Here is a 16,576-nt window from a genome sequence, read left to right on the forward strand (position 1 = left end):
CACTGCAGTCACATGAACTGTTTAAATATGTCTTTAGTAGCTTTCTGGGTTTTTGAAAGTGTTAATTATCTTGCTGTCAATGGAGGCCTCACTGAGCCATTGGATTTTATCAAAAATATCTTAATTTGTGTTCTGAAGATGAACAAAGGTCTTACGGGTGTGGAACGACATGAGGGTGAGTAATTAATGACAGAAATTTTATTTTTGGTTGAACTAACCCTTTAACCCTTTAACTTTCACCCCTAGATAGAGCCAATGAAAAAATTATTTTTCTTAAATTTCTTATTATTGAACATATAAAAAATGACCTCAAGCAGTTTTTTTTTGTCAATTTATGTTTTTATCTAAAAGATATAAAACTCTACCGTACGGTTGAGATGTCAGTTTATGGTAAATATTTTTACCACATTTTTTACATTTGTGGTACTATTTTTTTTTTTCATTTGTGGGCTTTTCTGAATAATAAACATACCTGTAACAGTGTTAATATGTCTTAGATACCTTCCATAATTATCAGGGTTCACATGAAATTAAGTTTATTTAAAAAAAAAAAAATGTATACATTACGTATTGTCTTATGGTGGTCAATATAATATCCAGACCATTTTCAGTGAATTTAATTCATAACCATTTCAATAAATTCAGCAAATTTCAGTAAATTCAGGTAATATGGCAATTTAAAGCATTTTTCACAACAGGAATACTGCAAGTTTTGTAAAATATCTAAGTCTATTTATCGTCCATAAATTCTATTTTTAGTCATTTTACTTGAGCTCCTGAATGTTCAAACCAGAGTTTTTCTAATTTTTTGGTTTGGTTGACAGGTACATGTATAAAAGCACTCTGAAATGGTTGGTTGTTTTACTTTATAAGCACTCTCTAATGCTCTGCTGAAGCTTGCGGTTTGAAAAAAAATCATACCATATGTAGAAGTGTGAATGCAAATACTAGCTACTTGCTTGATTTCACACATTGTGAAATGAATTACCAATATTTGCAAAATGGACATTATTGCTGTTGCCATAATAGTCTTCTTCTTCATCAGTTTTCTCTAAAAACTTGCAAAATCTCTGTCAAAGTACTAAAATTGAAGAAGAATTTAGTTCGCCACTAATATAAAAATATGTTCTATATAGTGGGCAAACTCTGGAGGGCCACTGCCCTGCATAGTTTAGCTCTCCAACCCTGATAAAACTCACCTGCCTGTAGTTTTCTAGTAATCCTGAAGGCATTGATTAGCTGGTTCAGGTGTGTTTGATTAGGGTTGGAGCTAAACTCTGCAGGGCAGTGGCCCTCCAGGACCGAGTTTGCCCACCCCTGTTCTATATGAATGCAATCCAAACATGCTATATCTGCCTTTTTTGGCATTGCAATGTAAATTGTGTTGCTTCCATGCAATTTACAAGTCCTCTTCCAAGGCCTCATGGGATAGTAAAGTGTCTTTGTATGTATGTAACACTCACTTTTCATTACCCGATCAGTTCCTTTCCACTATACGCAAAATAAAATACTGCATAAATGTATGTGTGAGTAACATTTATGAAATTGTATTTTATATTCCATTAAGTTTTTACTATGTCTGCTTGAGGAAAAAAATAAAAAATATCCCCATGGACATCCTCATAATCCACTCTTAGATCACCCTATTGTCACACCTCAGTTCCTACCATCTGGCTATTTTTACCCTTTACAGACATATCAACCGTACGGTCACGCATAGTTTCGGAAAGTCATGGCAAACAGGTGTTTCTGTATTTCTCTTATATTTTGCCATATTTCTGTTGTTTAGACTCTACCCTACTAACTACAACATTGTGGTTTGATTCCCTCCTTAACTGATACCATGTTTGACCCTATTATTCGATGACCGTTCAGCAACTTCATTCTTTCGTGTGACCGACTGAAGTGTGCAAACTGATGCGGTCACCTGAAAATTTAAAAGTCCCATCCCTCCATGACAAAAGCAAATAATGGGGTGGGACAATAGAGCTGTGGTAGATTTTTGTCTCATCTCCTTCATTTGACAGATTTTTTTCACACTCAAAGTAAGGTCTACCGTACGGTTGAGAAATCAGTTAAAGGGTTAATGTTATGAAGCAACAAGAATACTTTTTGTGTGCAAAAAACAAAACAAAAATAATGACTTTATTCAATAATTCCTCCTCTCCCTTGTCATTCTCCTATGTTGTTTACACTGACAGTGCAGTGCTTTCTGTGTTCTACGTCAGAATGCCTCACGGCTAGTATTGGCAACGTTCTGATGCAGAACATGGAAGCCTGCACCGTCTATACAACGTAAACTGCATAGGAGAATGATAAAGGAAAAGAGAAATTGTTGAATAAAGTCATTATTTTTGAGCACAAAAAGTATTCTTGTTGATTCATAACATTAAGGTTGAACCACTGTAGTCACTTTTTTTTGTTCTGAAGATGAACGAAGGTCTTACGGGTGTGGAACGACATGAGGGTGAGTAAATAATGACAGAAATTTAATTTTTGGGTTAACTAACACTTTAATGCTTTAATGTGTTCGTCAGTCTTGCAATGTTGACAAAACTCTTTTAAAAGTGCAATTATTTCTGTAAATCCAGTGATCAAATGCCGTGTGGGTCTCAGTTTTCAGTGATAGACTTATGGGTGGTCTATGTGTGCATTTAAAATATAACTATAATATCATATAAAATAATATTCTATAATAAAATATAACAATCAATGAATTATGAATAATTTACTGCCATTGTGAAGATAGCATATAATCATGTTATCCATAAAAAATGCAACTCTAGTCTGATCATGAGTGTTTTAAAATGTAATATAATATAATTGCAAGTACTTAATTTTTGGAGTCTGATTAGTAGTATGTGAAAAAGAAAGTACACCCTTATAAAATCTATGGTTATATCTTGTTTATATTTTTCATTTTCTTTTTATTTCTATTAATTCGCCATCACCATACACTAGCTACACATATAAGACATAAGAACGTGCACCTCATTGACTAGTAATGGGCAACTGCAGTATTACGTAACTCCATTCCCCACTAGCGTTTGTCACGGCAGCTCGTAACATGGGTACACATCACAATGCAGCACACTGCCATCTGCTGGAGAACATTTAACAGATTGCGTGAAGAAGTGAAACCGACTCAGTTTTCATATCAGCTGCATATTGTGTACATATGTGCATTTTACATACCATATGAAACGGCCTTAAGTGAATTCCTGTCACATAAATACTGTCATAAGTTGCAAAATATACACTGTTGCTTACCTGTAAGCAGGGTTTCGGCAAAAATACATCAAAATATATTTTAAAATAAAATACCAAATACCTTAATTTTAAGTGTATCAAAATAAACTACAAAATACAGCAGCCACAAAATGTATCAAAATAAACTACTGTATTTTTGTATTTTAAAAATACTAAAAAATACTTTTACAAGGGAGCATGAAATTTCTTCACAAACCTTTCATCAATTGGCCTATTTGATCGATCCCTTCACCATTACACTGACTCAGTTGATTAATTAAACAATGGTTGATAGAAAACAGCTTTTTCTGCCAGAGTCATGCAATAAATCTGACATATGCAACCAGTTAAAGGCAAAATTTACAAAAACCACTAGAACAATGTTATTTTGTTGACTTGTGTACTTGCATTATCCCAAATGTTTCCAAGAATGTTTAAATCCAGAGAAATAAGCAAATTTAACCAGGACACGGACCGTGTCCGTGCATTGCCTATCAATGACATCATACCTGCGTTACCCTCGATTTCCGGTTTTATTTTGTAGAAACAATGGAAACACCAAAGAGGCTTTAATATATTATGTGTTTTATTAGACAGGGATACATTCATCATCAGTAAAACTAATCATGTTATATAGCTCAACACAGGAAGTCTTATTGTTTAAATCTATTTTTTTTTATTTATTATTATTTACAGTGAGTACCATGTTTTACCATGACTAATATCGATCTAGATTACTGCAGTGTGCATTAAGTGTCTCATAGTAGCCGCTGAGCGAACGCAGAGTACTATAACAACTTTTAACACACAAATGTATCTAATATGATAAAACAGAGCTGCTTTACCCCCCATACTCATGACTGGAAGAAGCGGAAGCATCGACTGCGGCATAATAAAATTTCCACTGCTCTCAAGATGTGTCGTGTGTCGCACTCGGCTCTCATTAGCAATCGCTTCAGCAGCCTTGTCACAGCACTCTGTCCTGCTCTGCTTCATACTACAGTAACATTAATAATCTCATCCATGAAGATAATTTCTGCCCGGGTCCTGTCCTGTTTCTTTTCCACCGGCTGTAGACGTGAAGACAACACCTCCCATGATTCTGTGAAATCAAGGCGTCATCAAGCTACGTCTTTGTTTTGAATGAGCAATCTCTTGCAGCGAAAAATTACATATTGTGGCTTTAACAGATCAAATATTTACACATCCCTGTGATCGCCCAGATGAAGGTTAGTTTTAAAGTAACCAACAGTTTAACGTTTAACAGTTTGCGAATGACTTAATTGTATCCTAATTTAGTTACTTGGTGTTTAGTAACAAAGGGACTACTTTGCATCAGCAACACTGATTCAATGAGAAACAACTCATTCACAAGAAGACAACTGTTGGCTCCTGTATTCATAGCAACTAGTTTCTAACTAATTAATCAACTGATTGTTAATCATAAATATAGGGGGTTGCTACTCAGTATAATAGTTTTCAAGAACATTATGTAAATTGGAAAACTATTTAGCCTAGGCTACTAAAACAAACACCAAAACGTAACATGAACTGTTAAAAATTATAGCAATTTATACAAAAAATGTATTGAAAGCTGGCAGCCTGCACATTTCTTGACCACCTTCTTCCATATGGATCAATTTTCTGTTCTGATCGCAACAAGTCTCTGCAAACTATTGAGTACGCACCAATCAGAGGCCGCAATTTTATGATATCATGTAGACTTACAAAGTATTTTACAGTATTTTAAAACTACAAAAATACAAAACACTAAAATATTTTGATACAAAATACAAAGCCATTTTCATCAACCCAATCAAATACAAATTACAAAATACTATTTTATATTTGAAATACATGTATCATAAATACTGCCCATCCCTGCCTGTAAGCATGAGATTCTGTTGACACAATGGACAAGTTTCAGTGCTACTACACTACAAAATGACCAGAGGGAGCGAGAGATACAGGGGTAGTGGCTTTTTTGCATCAGATGCATGTCACTTTGTTCGCATCTGATTCGTCCAGTTTGGGTTTGTGATGATCTCTAACCCACAACAATTGCCTCGGGAGGCTTTGCAACATTTTCTGGCCAGAGAGGAGTTATATAAGAAGACAAACTTGCAGAGTGTGGTAATACAGATCAAGCATCGTAGGATGAAATGGCTTGGGCATGTCCTTCAGATGGACCAGAACCGCATCCCAAGTAGCTATGAGCTGGAGAGTAAAGGAAGCAAGGAAGGCCAAAGACAACCTGGGGGAGGACTGTAGATGCCGAACGAAAAGCACTACACCTATCATTGGGTTGGGTTGGGATAAAATAAGATGGAATCAGATTGTCACGGCCTTATGTTGTGTAGGGAACTATGAGGCATAAGTAATAAAGTAAGTAACCCAGAATAAAACCTCCTCCGGGGCAGGTTAGACGTGTAGCGTAAGTTACCATGGCAATGAACACCGTTAAAAAAACAATCCACCTTCATGAGCCCGACAAAGATTTTGCTCAAACTTATCTGGGTAGCAACTGAAACCGGCTTTGTGCAACAGGCCACAGGCCTACATACTGTTTACAAACAGGTTTCCCGAAAGGAGAACGTTTTCTTGTCTGTCATTGGTCTGCAAACAATTGGTCTGCAAAAGTCGTAAAAAAAAAAGTGCTTATTCACTGTAAAAAAATCCCAGTAAAATTTATGGTAAAAAAACGGCAGCTGTGGTTGCCAGAACTTTACCGTAAAAAATACAGTAGTAACGTAAAAAAAAAAATCTGTTAAATTTACGGTAAAATAACGTATTTCATTCATTGATATAATGTTAATTTACCAACCTAATGAAGTACTAATATCTGTTTTGATATTACAGTGGTGATAAGAGTCACATGATGAAGTTCATCACAAGCAGATTTTCCGCAAGCTGAGAAGGACAACACTAACATATAGAAGGTGCACACAGTGTCATTCACACACACACTAAACACAAAATGAAATTTTAAAAATGCAATAAACATTAATTTAACAACATTAGATGTAACATAAAACCCTAATGTACATAACTGATTAGAAAAAAATGAGAAAAACTAAGAAGAAACAGAGTTATTTCAACAAAAATATATCAAATGTGAAGTGTCACGCAGGGAATTGTGGGAATGTCAATTTACGGGTTTCACTGTAAATTTTACAATGAATTGTTATTTTTCACTTCCAAAAACTGTGAATTTAATGGTATTTTACCGTAAAATTACATTAAATGTACCGTTAGATCTATTACAGTTATTCACCGTATATAGTACGGAAACTTTTTGTAAACCAATTGACAGTTTTTCACTGCAGCATTTTTACAGTCTTTTACTGTTAAAATCACGGTCATGTTTTACAGTGTTGAAATACTGCTACAGCTAACAACAACACAAACTTAAACAACATAAAAGCTAATTTAAAATATGAATAAATACTATAAATAATACTAAAATAACACTGGTTAGATGTCAGTGTCATCTTAAAATTCAGCAAAATTTTGACTCCCAAAATTATATAGCTATCACATATCAGTTTGCTGGTGGTTACACTCAAGGGCAAAAATAAGTATAAAGCATGCAACCTATATGTTAAACAGCTTTAAGAAGTATTATGATAGGATGACTAAGTCTCTCTAAGCAGGGATACCCATTTACAACTTAAGAGATTGGACAATGTAAGCCAGCTGTTGAAACATCCAGCTGTTCCTGAATATTCCTACCATCATGTGCACACTGCAGAACACAGATGGAACTACAGCCACATCAAAGAGACAAACAACAGACTGTCATGGAGCAATAACTGTCACAGCACAGCACAGCCACTTCACACACTACACCATATGGCAAACTCATCATCTTGAAAGTAGAAAAATTAAATGTTTGCATGTGATAACAACGCATTTTATTAAGCATAAAAATATGTTTATATTATATGAATGTGTATGTAACGTATTTATTGTTAAATGTTGTTGAGTGTTGACCCGTTTGTGTGTTATGCAATGAGTGGCCAGCAGGGGGCACTCAAACTGCACGTGTTGCAGCAGTTGTGGCCTCGAATAGAAAAGTCGACATTAATCTGCAGTGTTTTCTACACTGGAGGGTGTGGTTTGTATAAAACAACCAGAAATGTCTAATGACTATAATATATCCATATAATATCACAATGCACCTTCATTGTTAAATCTGACTCAGTCTATCAATCAATGACATTGAAATTACATTTAAACTCTGTGTCTGTCAGTTTTGTGTCAGTAAGACAGATACAGTCTCTGAAGAGATAAAAGTCTGTTCAGTTGTTGCATGTAGAGGTTCTTTTGAAGAGATTTATAAAAAATGTCCTCATAAAGAAAGAATTTTACTCATTAGTCAATGCAGTAGTCAATTCTGAATTATCGAACCGATAAATTGCTTTTGAAAAATGCGTGTCCCTGCAGAAGACTTTAGGGCTTGGTAATATTGTCTGGAAATTAACATTTTTTAATTATTCTGTCCTTGTTTTTCTGTTTAAATCTTGAAAACAACTTGGTTTATTAAAATTAACATGCCAAATGCTTAGTATAATTGCCCTTATACAGCCATGACACACACAAAATAATATTATGGATTCACTAGCCTGTTAAGACAATTATCCACCTAAAGCATTAGATTATCAAGAGGAAATAGAGAGGTGTAAAATTCATTCATTTTCTCTGCACACTCTAACTCAGGCTGTGGTGAATTTCTCGACATGAGTTCGGTTGTTTATACAGTTTTGTCTGACAGTAATTTAGAGACAGATTGCGATCAATAACAGAAAACCTTGGATGTGACGAACTCTGTCTGCACTTTTACCACAGACTAAAAGTAGTTCCCTTTATCATTACACTCAAGTTGCACCATGTTTTTTTTTTTTTTTTTTTGGATCATTACAGAATGTTGAAATGTTAACACATCACTGAAATAAGAATAAGCCATGCAATGTTCAATTTTACTGTAATTTAAGAAATGTTCAAACACATGTATCAAATATGTTAGGCTTTATTTTGAGCCCATTGCTTACTAATATGATTTCTACAACTCAGAGAAATATGTAAATCTGGATTAATCCTTCTTTATAAAGACATGGTGTGATTTCAGAAGGGTTCACAGTTTTATGGTCCTCTGTCACAGCTTCACAGTTTCATCCCCCTAAATTAATACCCATAACACAAGCTCATGAAATAACAAAGATGCACTGCAATAAACAAGAGCTTGACACTTGGGCAGTTACATTTTTTTTTTTAAATGCTTACTGATGTGAAAATTGTGCCAATGTTGTAAATTATGGTATTTTTTGTGGTAAAAATCTCTTAGTACTAATATCAGACCATCAAAAGTGCACATTTCAGCATATTTTCAATTGTGTTAGGACAATACACAAAATCACAAAGTATTGTAACAAACAAAGTGTTTCATCTTTAAAAATGTTTAATCCACAGTCATTCCCTTTCATAAAGCTCTTACTATTAAACTTTTCATTTGCATATCTTCTTGTTCAGTTTAATACATTTGTCTGTTATTATTATACTGATCTTAAAGGTGCTAAAGAGGACTTGGCTTGTCAATCACTGCCATGACGTTCCTTGTGAGAGACGTGCGCGGCTGCGCGCTCCAGTAACTTTCCACACTCCACAGGCGCCGCATGCAATGTTTTTGTCAGGAGACAGGAGTAACAACTGCAGATTATGAGTTACCTGCGGTGAGTCCGACATAATGAATCCACTAACACGACACAGCGAATGCCGGTGGTAAACAATACGAGTGTTTACGAGTTTTGGGAGGCGTTCCTTTGAAATGAGCTGTGAAAGAGGGGGGTTGTTCTTACGCATGCGCTCATTTCAAAAACTCACTAACAGTCTTTGGTTTCTCAGTCGATGAAAAAATCCTCTCTATCACCTTTAATGGTTAATCAATGAATCGTTTGGTACATCTATAGATTTCTATAGACAGATTCTATAGATATTGTTTCTACAGAATCTATGTTCTCATTGTTCTCATTACATATTACAATGATGTTGTGTTTTGGAAAAAAAGAGTATTATGTGGACTAAAATATGTAGAAATGTAATGAAAGCATGAGATCAGGTTTTGAAAGAATGACTAGTTGTGTTATGAGTGTGATCAGTTTGGATTTTTGTACTAAGAGTTTTGAAAATGTACACCTTGTGGAAATAGTACCAAGGTGAATAAAAAAACGAATGTGCTTTGTTAACGTGATTTCTCTTATAATTAATATTATGCGACAGTATCAAATTTCGTATGTAATATTCAAACTAAGTGAATAAATCCTTGAGTTAAAGGTATTTTGAAATGAATTTCTTTTATACTAGCTCTGCTTTTATCTCAACATGACAACAAAACGCGGGTACGTTATCTATGACTTACACTCGTCTATACCCTCAGAATTCACAGAGATCTGAAGCATCTGCCTAGACTAGGCTCTCAAAACTATCAGAAAATCTGCCATGTACTTTTGTAAAAAAAAACATGTTCGTAATGCTACGTGATCTTGCATGTTGAGACAAGTGAGTAAATCAAGCAGCCTTTACATGGCATGTTCTGATTCTAATCACTGACTGTGTATCCCGAGGACACCTAACAAGAAAGAATAAACCCACTGAGTCTAATTAGTGTTTGTTGACATGGTGATATGTAAGGACATTTTAGTGAGGTTAACAGATGAATGTTTTACAACATGAGCACATAATGTTGTTGAGTGTATTTCAAACATTATAAAACATGACAAATAATTACAGCAGATAAAACACCAATCTGATCCAGATCTCTGGAATAACAGAAATTACTCGATTCTGACAGACATAGACATACATTCCCATGGCACATGCACACTGGCCTTATTGGATCAGTAGCCTGGAGCAAGCTTGAGAGAAAATGTGAATGTATGTGGAGGGCTGATAACTCAGGTGAATAATAAGTGAAACTTGGGCATCTAAGAGGACTCTTAAGTTGGGATACAGATCTCCAAGCATTAGTTACAAGCAACTGTATTTACAGCCTTAAAGTCGGCATGAAACTGAAGGCGCGATAGTGTTTCTTTCCCTAATTCGATGTGCATATCTGAAAAACGGCTTCTCGAACAAGAAAAATGGGTGGGACTTGATTTTGTTCATGGGGAATGATTGGATGGTTCAAATTTGTGACAGGTTGTCCCACCCTCGTGCCAGTAAACACATTATCAGAGAGGAGAAGAGATGTTGCTGCAAAAGGGAGGGAAAGTTATTTTGATTAAAGATTACAAGGGCGTGTGTATTGTGCATGGATAAATCATTTATAATAAATAATTTCATAAAAAACAAGAATTGTCCATTTTGATTTCGTGGTGACTTTGAAGGTTGTTTTTCGAATTTATTGCAATTGTAGTTACAATTTAAGATGGACCAGTTTGTAGACCCGCTTGAAACCAGCTACCATGCTAACATACCAGCATAAGCTGGATTTTCCAGCAGGGAAAGAAATGTTTTTTACAGCTACAAGTTGTGTTATTCAGCTCACACAGGCATTCAAAGTAATTTACTGATCTTAGAATAAAGGTGCAGTAAGCAATTTCTGAGAAACGCTGTTGAAAGTGGATTGGACTGAGCAGCACATCACACAGCCAATCAGCAGTAGGGGGCGTGTCCACTCATGATGGGGGAGGAGAGAGAGTGAGCGAAAAGGGAGATGTGATGAAACACTGTAGAAAGAGAGATGGCTGAGAGACATTACAAAAGAGCTGAGCTCAGAGGAATATCACTGGAAAAAGAAGGGTAGTGATCAGGCAAAAGCTTTATGGGACTTGTGTTATTATTAGAAAAGCTTTCCATAGCTGGAGAGACGTAAGTGGGAAGGCCTGAAAACCTCAACAGAGGTTGCGTTGTTTCTGCTCCATAACATTAACATTGTAACACTGGTTTTGCACAGTAACACAGTAATATGGGTTTTACTGTTTCACAGAACCAAGATATGCTGTTGTTGTAAAGTTAGCTCTAGTAACAGGACAGTTTTGAGTGTATGATAAAAGTTTTGTTCGACTTGAAGCAGCGCTGTGCAGACTGATTGACTGATCGATCAAAGTTCCACGAGAACAAGAGTGATTCAAAAGCATACAGAGCTGTCTGCTCTCTAAAGGTGCATTCACACTACTAGTGACATGCAACAACAAAGTGACACAATCCCATTCATTTCAATGGAAAGCTGGCGATTTCCGGCGACATGAGCATCAGTGACAATTGGCGACCAGATAAGGCGTGTCCAGCGATGCGACAAAGTTGAGATCTGTATAACTTAATGCAAATGAAGTAGGAGTGAACAATAGGAGTGAAGTCAGCGGAGCACCCTTGATCCGTCGCTTTTCAGTGCCGAGGGAAGACCAAGGAGAAGCTCATTTTAGCATTCAGCAACAGTCCTATAATTTATATGTCTCCATGTACATACGGTGGTACTCGTCATCCTGACTCCAAACCCAAATGATTTTGTAAGCCCATATAGACCGCATTTGCCCTTTTGCTGCAGATAAATAGCTGCGATGGCAAAGGGCACTCAATGTTTCTTGTTCATCTTTTTATGTACTGATTCCATTTAGACTTCAGGAAGCTTCAGAGCATAAATGAATCAGTGTGTCGAATCCGCAGTTCGGAGCGCCAAAGTCACGTGATTTCAGCAGTTTGGCGGTTTGACACGCGATCTGAATCATGATTCGACACACTGATTCATTTGTGCTCCGAAGCTTCCTGAAGCAGTGTTTTGAAATCGGCCATCACTAAATAAGTCGTTATTTTGTTTTTTTTTTGGCGCTCCAAAAATATTCTCGACGCTTTATAATATTAATATTGAACCACTGTACTCACATGAACCGATTTAAATATGTTTTTAGTACATTAATGGATTTTGAGAGAGGAAATGTCATTGCTGGCTATGCAGGCCTCACTGAGCCATCGGATTTCATCAAAAATATCTTAATTTGTGTTCTGAAGATGAATTAATGTCTTATGGGTGTAAAACGGCATGAGGGTGAGTAATTAATGACAGAATTTTCATTTTTGGGTGAACTAACCCTTTAAGACTCAGTAGAAAATGTTAAAAGAAAAAGTATAAACACGTTTGAACATTGACTGTAATTTTAATTTCACTTTTTTATTGTTTCATTCTGCTTTCTATAGATGGATATCATAAGATGAATTACCATTATTTTATTATTTTATTCTGTTGACAGCGCTAGCTTTTAACATTAACAAAATCTGCAGTCTTGTAAAAATGTTGTCTCTCCTTCCTTGCAGTGCAGATGTAGTCAAGAATAGACTGTACCTTGGCTGCATCTTTAGAGTCAGTGGGTAGAACAATTAAACAATAAAAGCCATATTTCAAACAACATGTTTTCTTTACAATATTATATTGAAACACATTTATAACGTCTTTCTAATTTTTCATACATGAAAATATACAGGAAATATTTTATATTAAAAAGTTTGAAAAGCCCTTTTCTAGACATTATAACAGAACGCAACTGTGATGTAGTCTAGCACGTATAAATCCGTCCTCTAACAAGGCTCTAGATTTCAATGCCCTCCAGTCAGGTTTTCACCGAGCATCCCGGAAGAATGACGAATATGAACAATCATTTCACAGCGTCTGACAAATCCGCTCCTGTTCAGACTGTGATAGACTCATCTCCCTCCGCTCTCTGTTCCTGTCTCGCCAAAAACTTCGCAGAGACTATTAGAAAAAATGAATGTATTTTACCGCCACGGGCTCAGTAAAAACACGGTTGTTTTCGTTTTTGTGTTGAGCGCCGCTCGTTGCTGTCAAGCGTATAACTTGGATGTGAGGTTTCCAGTCGTCAAAGAGGGAAAAACAGTTGGCAGTTTGTTTGGATTTTCTGTTGCACTTCACGAGCAGGTCGTCGGAGAGAAGAGACACCTGTAAGTATATTATTTCAGTATCAATTTCCTGACCTCATGTCAAATGGCAGGAGAAGGACAAGATCTTCTCACGGATGTGCACCTGTTGAGCGTTTGATCTTTGCATTGACGTTGTTTTATAAAGAAGTTACTTTTATAGGGATTTAGGTCAGTCACGCCTTTTCGCCCGCATCTGTTATGGACGAATACATGACAAATGCAATTTAAACGGAAAATTACCTGAATGCATGATTTTTTTTTATATGATGATCATGTTTTTTTCATTTTTGGATTAAAGAGATAGTTCACCCCAAAATTAAAATGTTGTCATCATTTACTCACTCTTAAGTTGTTCCAAACCTGTATGAGTTTCTGAACACAAAAGAAGATATTTTAAAGAATGCCAAAAAACAAACAGTTGATGGACCCCACTGACTTTCATAATATATTTTTTTTCTCCATACTGTGCGAGTCAATGGGGTCCATCAACTGTTTAATTACCCATATTCTTCTAAATATCTTCTTATGTATTCAGCAGAAGAAAGAAACAACTTGAGGACGAGTAAATGATGACAGAATTTTCATTTTTTGGTGAACTATCCCTTTAAAAGTCATTTTATGGTTTAAGGGTTTAAAGTTAAAAAAAAAGTAGGCGGTGTAATTGTTGCCCAAACAAATCTTATTACTACTACAGTGTGCAAACTATGTTCTTTTCTGTTGTGTCTTGATTCTATGAAGATTGAAAAGCCTGAAAACATTATGTATGCCATCGTACATGTCTGAATGTTTTGGTAGATTTTTTTTTTAAATGCTCTCATCTTCTTGTTTCAGTTTTTGTGGCATTGAATTAACTCAAGTAACTCAGGTAAATGATTAACACGAAAGCTCCATTTCACAAGAGGATATGAAACCATGATAAGACCTGCTGTTCTGTGACTGGCAAGGGCTGGGCAGGTCATGCACCCGCTTGTCTAATGTTTTATAGCCATTATGGTTGCTACAACAAATTTCACCTTCATTGTTCTAAAAAGCACTAGCATATAATGCCCCCTTTACAAGATGTAATATAAGTCTCCAGAATGTGTCTGTGAAGTTTCAGCTCAAAATACCCCACAGATCATTTATTATAGCTTTGGCAAATTTGCCCCTATTTGGGTGAGAGCAAAAACACATAGTTTTTGTGTGTGTCCCTTTAAATGCAAATGAACTGCTCCCCGCCCCCTTTCCAGAAGAGGGTGGAGCTTTAACAGCTCGCGCTTAGTTTGCTCAACAACAAAAAAGCTGGAGAATCTCACGCAGCCAAAATGAGGATTGTCAGTAACGGTGTTCAGCCTTACATTATTCAAACCGGAGTCGGACACTGATGGAGAGACTCAGGAAGAAGTTACAACTTTTAGAATCCAACTGGACATTTCTGAATGGTTAGTGAAGAAATTTATGTAGTTGCTGTGGAGTTGATTCAACTCATCGACTAGCATGTGCCGTCATGTTAATCTTTTGTGCAAATCCAGCATTTAATTGACCCTCGTTTGTGAAGAAGTTCACTCTACTACGACAACTCTTCCTTTTCTCTAAAGCAGCCCAACATGGCCTCACCCCCTTTGTTGTGTGTTCTCGGAGGCAGGGTTATGTCAATTTAGTGGTTTGTGATGTCTCCAACCAAGGAAGAAGCTCATTGTAATCCCTACCAGCCATTTGTTGTAGTCCTAAAAAATCGATTTCTGTAAAATTTCCCTTTGCATTGAACTCGACGTATAACTTTGCAGATGTTGTTTATACTCAAACAGCAACGTTACTCTAAAGTTAAAAAAGTTAAATCATAATCAAGCACCCCTTTAATGTAGTAATGTATTGATGAATGAAAGTCCTGATGGATGAGCAAAGAGTCAGGAATAACATCTCTGAAATGAGCATAATAACCGAATAAATGAAACAAAAGAACTAGATGTTAGTTGAGGCCTTCTGAGTTGTACACATTGACCAATTACCCCCTGCTGTAGTCAATTATAAACCAGCTGATCATTTATAGTCAGTAAGTTCCTCTGAGACCCATTTGCTGATGACTGAAGCAATAGATTTTTGCTTTGTAGTTCACTTATTAATGATTCTCTCTAAATGAATGGGAGATTATGAGTGCTGTGAGACCTGTATCACCAGCCTCACAAGGCAATAACTAGTACGGAGCCGTCCAGTGAGTTAGCATGCAAGAAGACTGAACTCAACAACAATATAAAATTATCTGCAGTCTAACGCCTATAAATTCATTTTATAGTGTGGCATAGAATCTTTTTTGAAAGATGCTCAGTGGGAGGTAGTTGAAAAACACCACCTTTGCAGAAAATGTGGGTTAGTGCAGGTTTGCACACAATGCATCCTCTTCATATCCCCAGGAAATAAGAATTCCACAGATTTCACAACGAAAGCCAGCCGCGTAACTGCATTGACTCACGCAGGCTGATATAACGCCCTTCGCAACATACAGCCCAACTGAAAAAGCTGAAAAAGAAAAACAGCATTTGAGCATATAAACAATAAATGTGACCATAACAGAGCAAAATAACAATTTGTGGCTCAGGCAAAATACATTGTGGCTTTTATTTTAAAACAGAGGTATTGCTGAAGCATGTTAATTGCTGACAGATATAAATGGTGCCATAACAGAAACACCCTGACTTTTCAATTTAGTCGAATGAAGGAGCAACAAAGTAGCATTTTATAAACATGTTGAAAACCACAACACATTATAGACTCTTATACAGTATATAAAGGCCTAAAGCAATATACACAATGAAACCACAAATCTATCCAATCTTAAAACATGTCTCATGTTATATCGGTGTGATTTCTGCAAGCACAAAGGAGATATTCTAATTGTCTTTGATTTGATTTTATAATGCTTTGATTTGACGGTGTAGGACACACGATGGACATAGAACGAGGTAAAGCAGACTAAATTAATCGTAAAACATGTCTCTTCATTGTTAACAGATGTAAGAAACCATACCACAAGAGAGTAGTGGTGTCTGAACTGGCTCATTTCTCTCCGCGGTCTGTGAATGTTTTAGTCTCAAAAGCAGTGTGGTGTAAATGTTTGCTTCGACTAAAGTTCAAACAAAGGAAAAACAGATTCAGTGTTTGTCTCTGCCCTTGTCATTGTCCTAGAGGACTCATCCCAAGCTAATGTGAAGCTGTCTGTGTTGCTAAATAAATTTCCTGGAGACTTCCTGATTGCCTGTCATTGAACTTTTGAGGAAGAGCACTGCATTTGTCTCCTTCCCTGCATCTTCATGGTTGATGCTGATTTAAAATGGAAAAGAAAGCTCTTAAATTATTGTGGAAACAGCTGTGTTTTTGTAGTAAGGGTTAGGATTTTAATTTGTCGTTTGGAGGAGTTTGCTTT

The 16,576-nt window shown here is 36.2% G+C and overlaps 1 protein-coding gene across 1 annotated transcript in view; it reads left to right on the forward strand.

The window, feature by feature from the left end:
• Window positions 1–12,842: 12,842 nt before the first annotated feature.
• itga3a (integrin, alpha 3a) overlaps window positions 12,843–16,576 on the forward strand; it is a 35,169-nt gene continuing 31,435 nt past the window's right edge. Inside the window, 1 exon segment of the mRNA XM_048195162.1 lies at window positions 12,843–13,197. Coding sequence (XP_048051119.1) covers window positions 13,004–13,197 — 194 coding nt within the window. The 5' untranslated portion in view covers window positions 12,843–13,003.

The sequence above is a fragment of the Megalobrama amblycephala genome, linkage group LG1 (genome assembly GCF_018812025.1).
Source record: "Megalobrama amblycephala isolate DHTTF-2021 linkage group LG1, ASM1881202v1, whole genome shotgun sequence".
NCBI lineage: Eukaryota > Metazoa > Chordata > Actinopteri > Cypriniformes > Xenocyprididae > Megalobrama > Megalobrama amblycephala.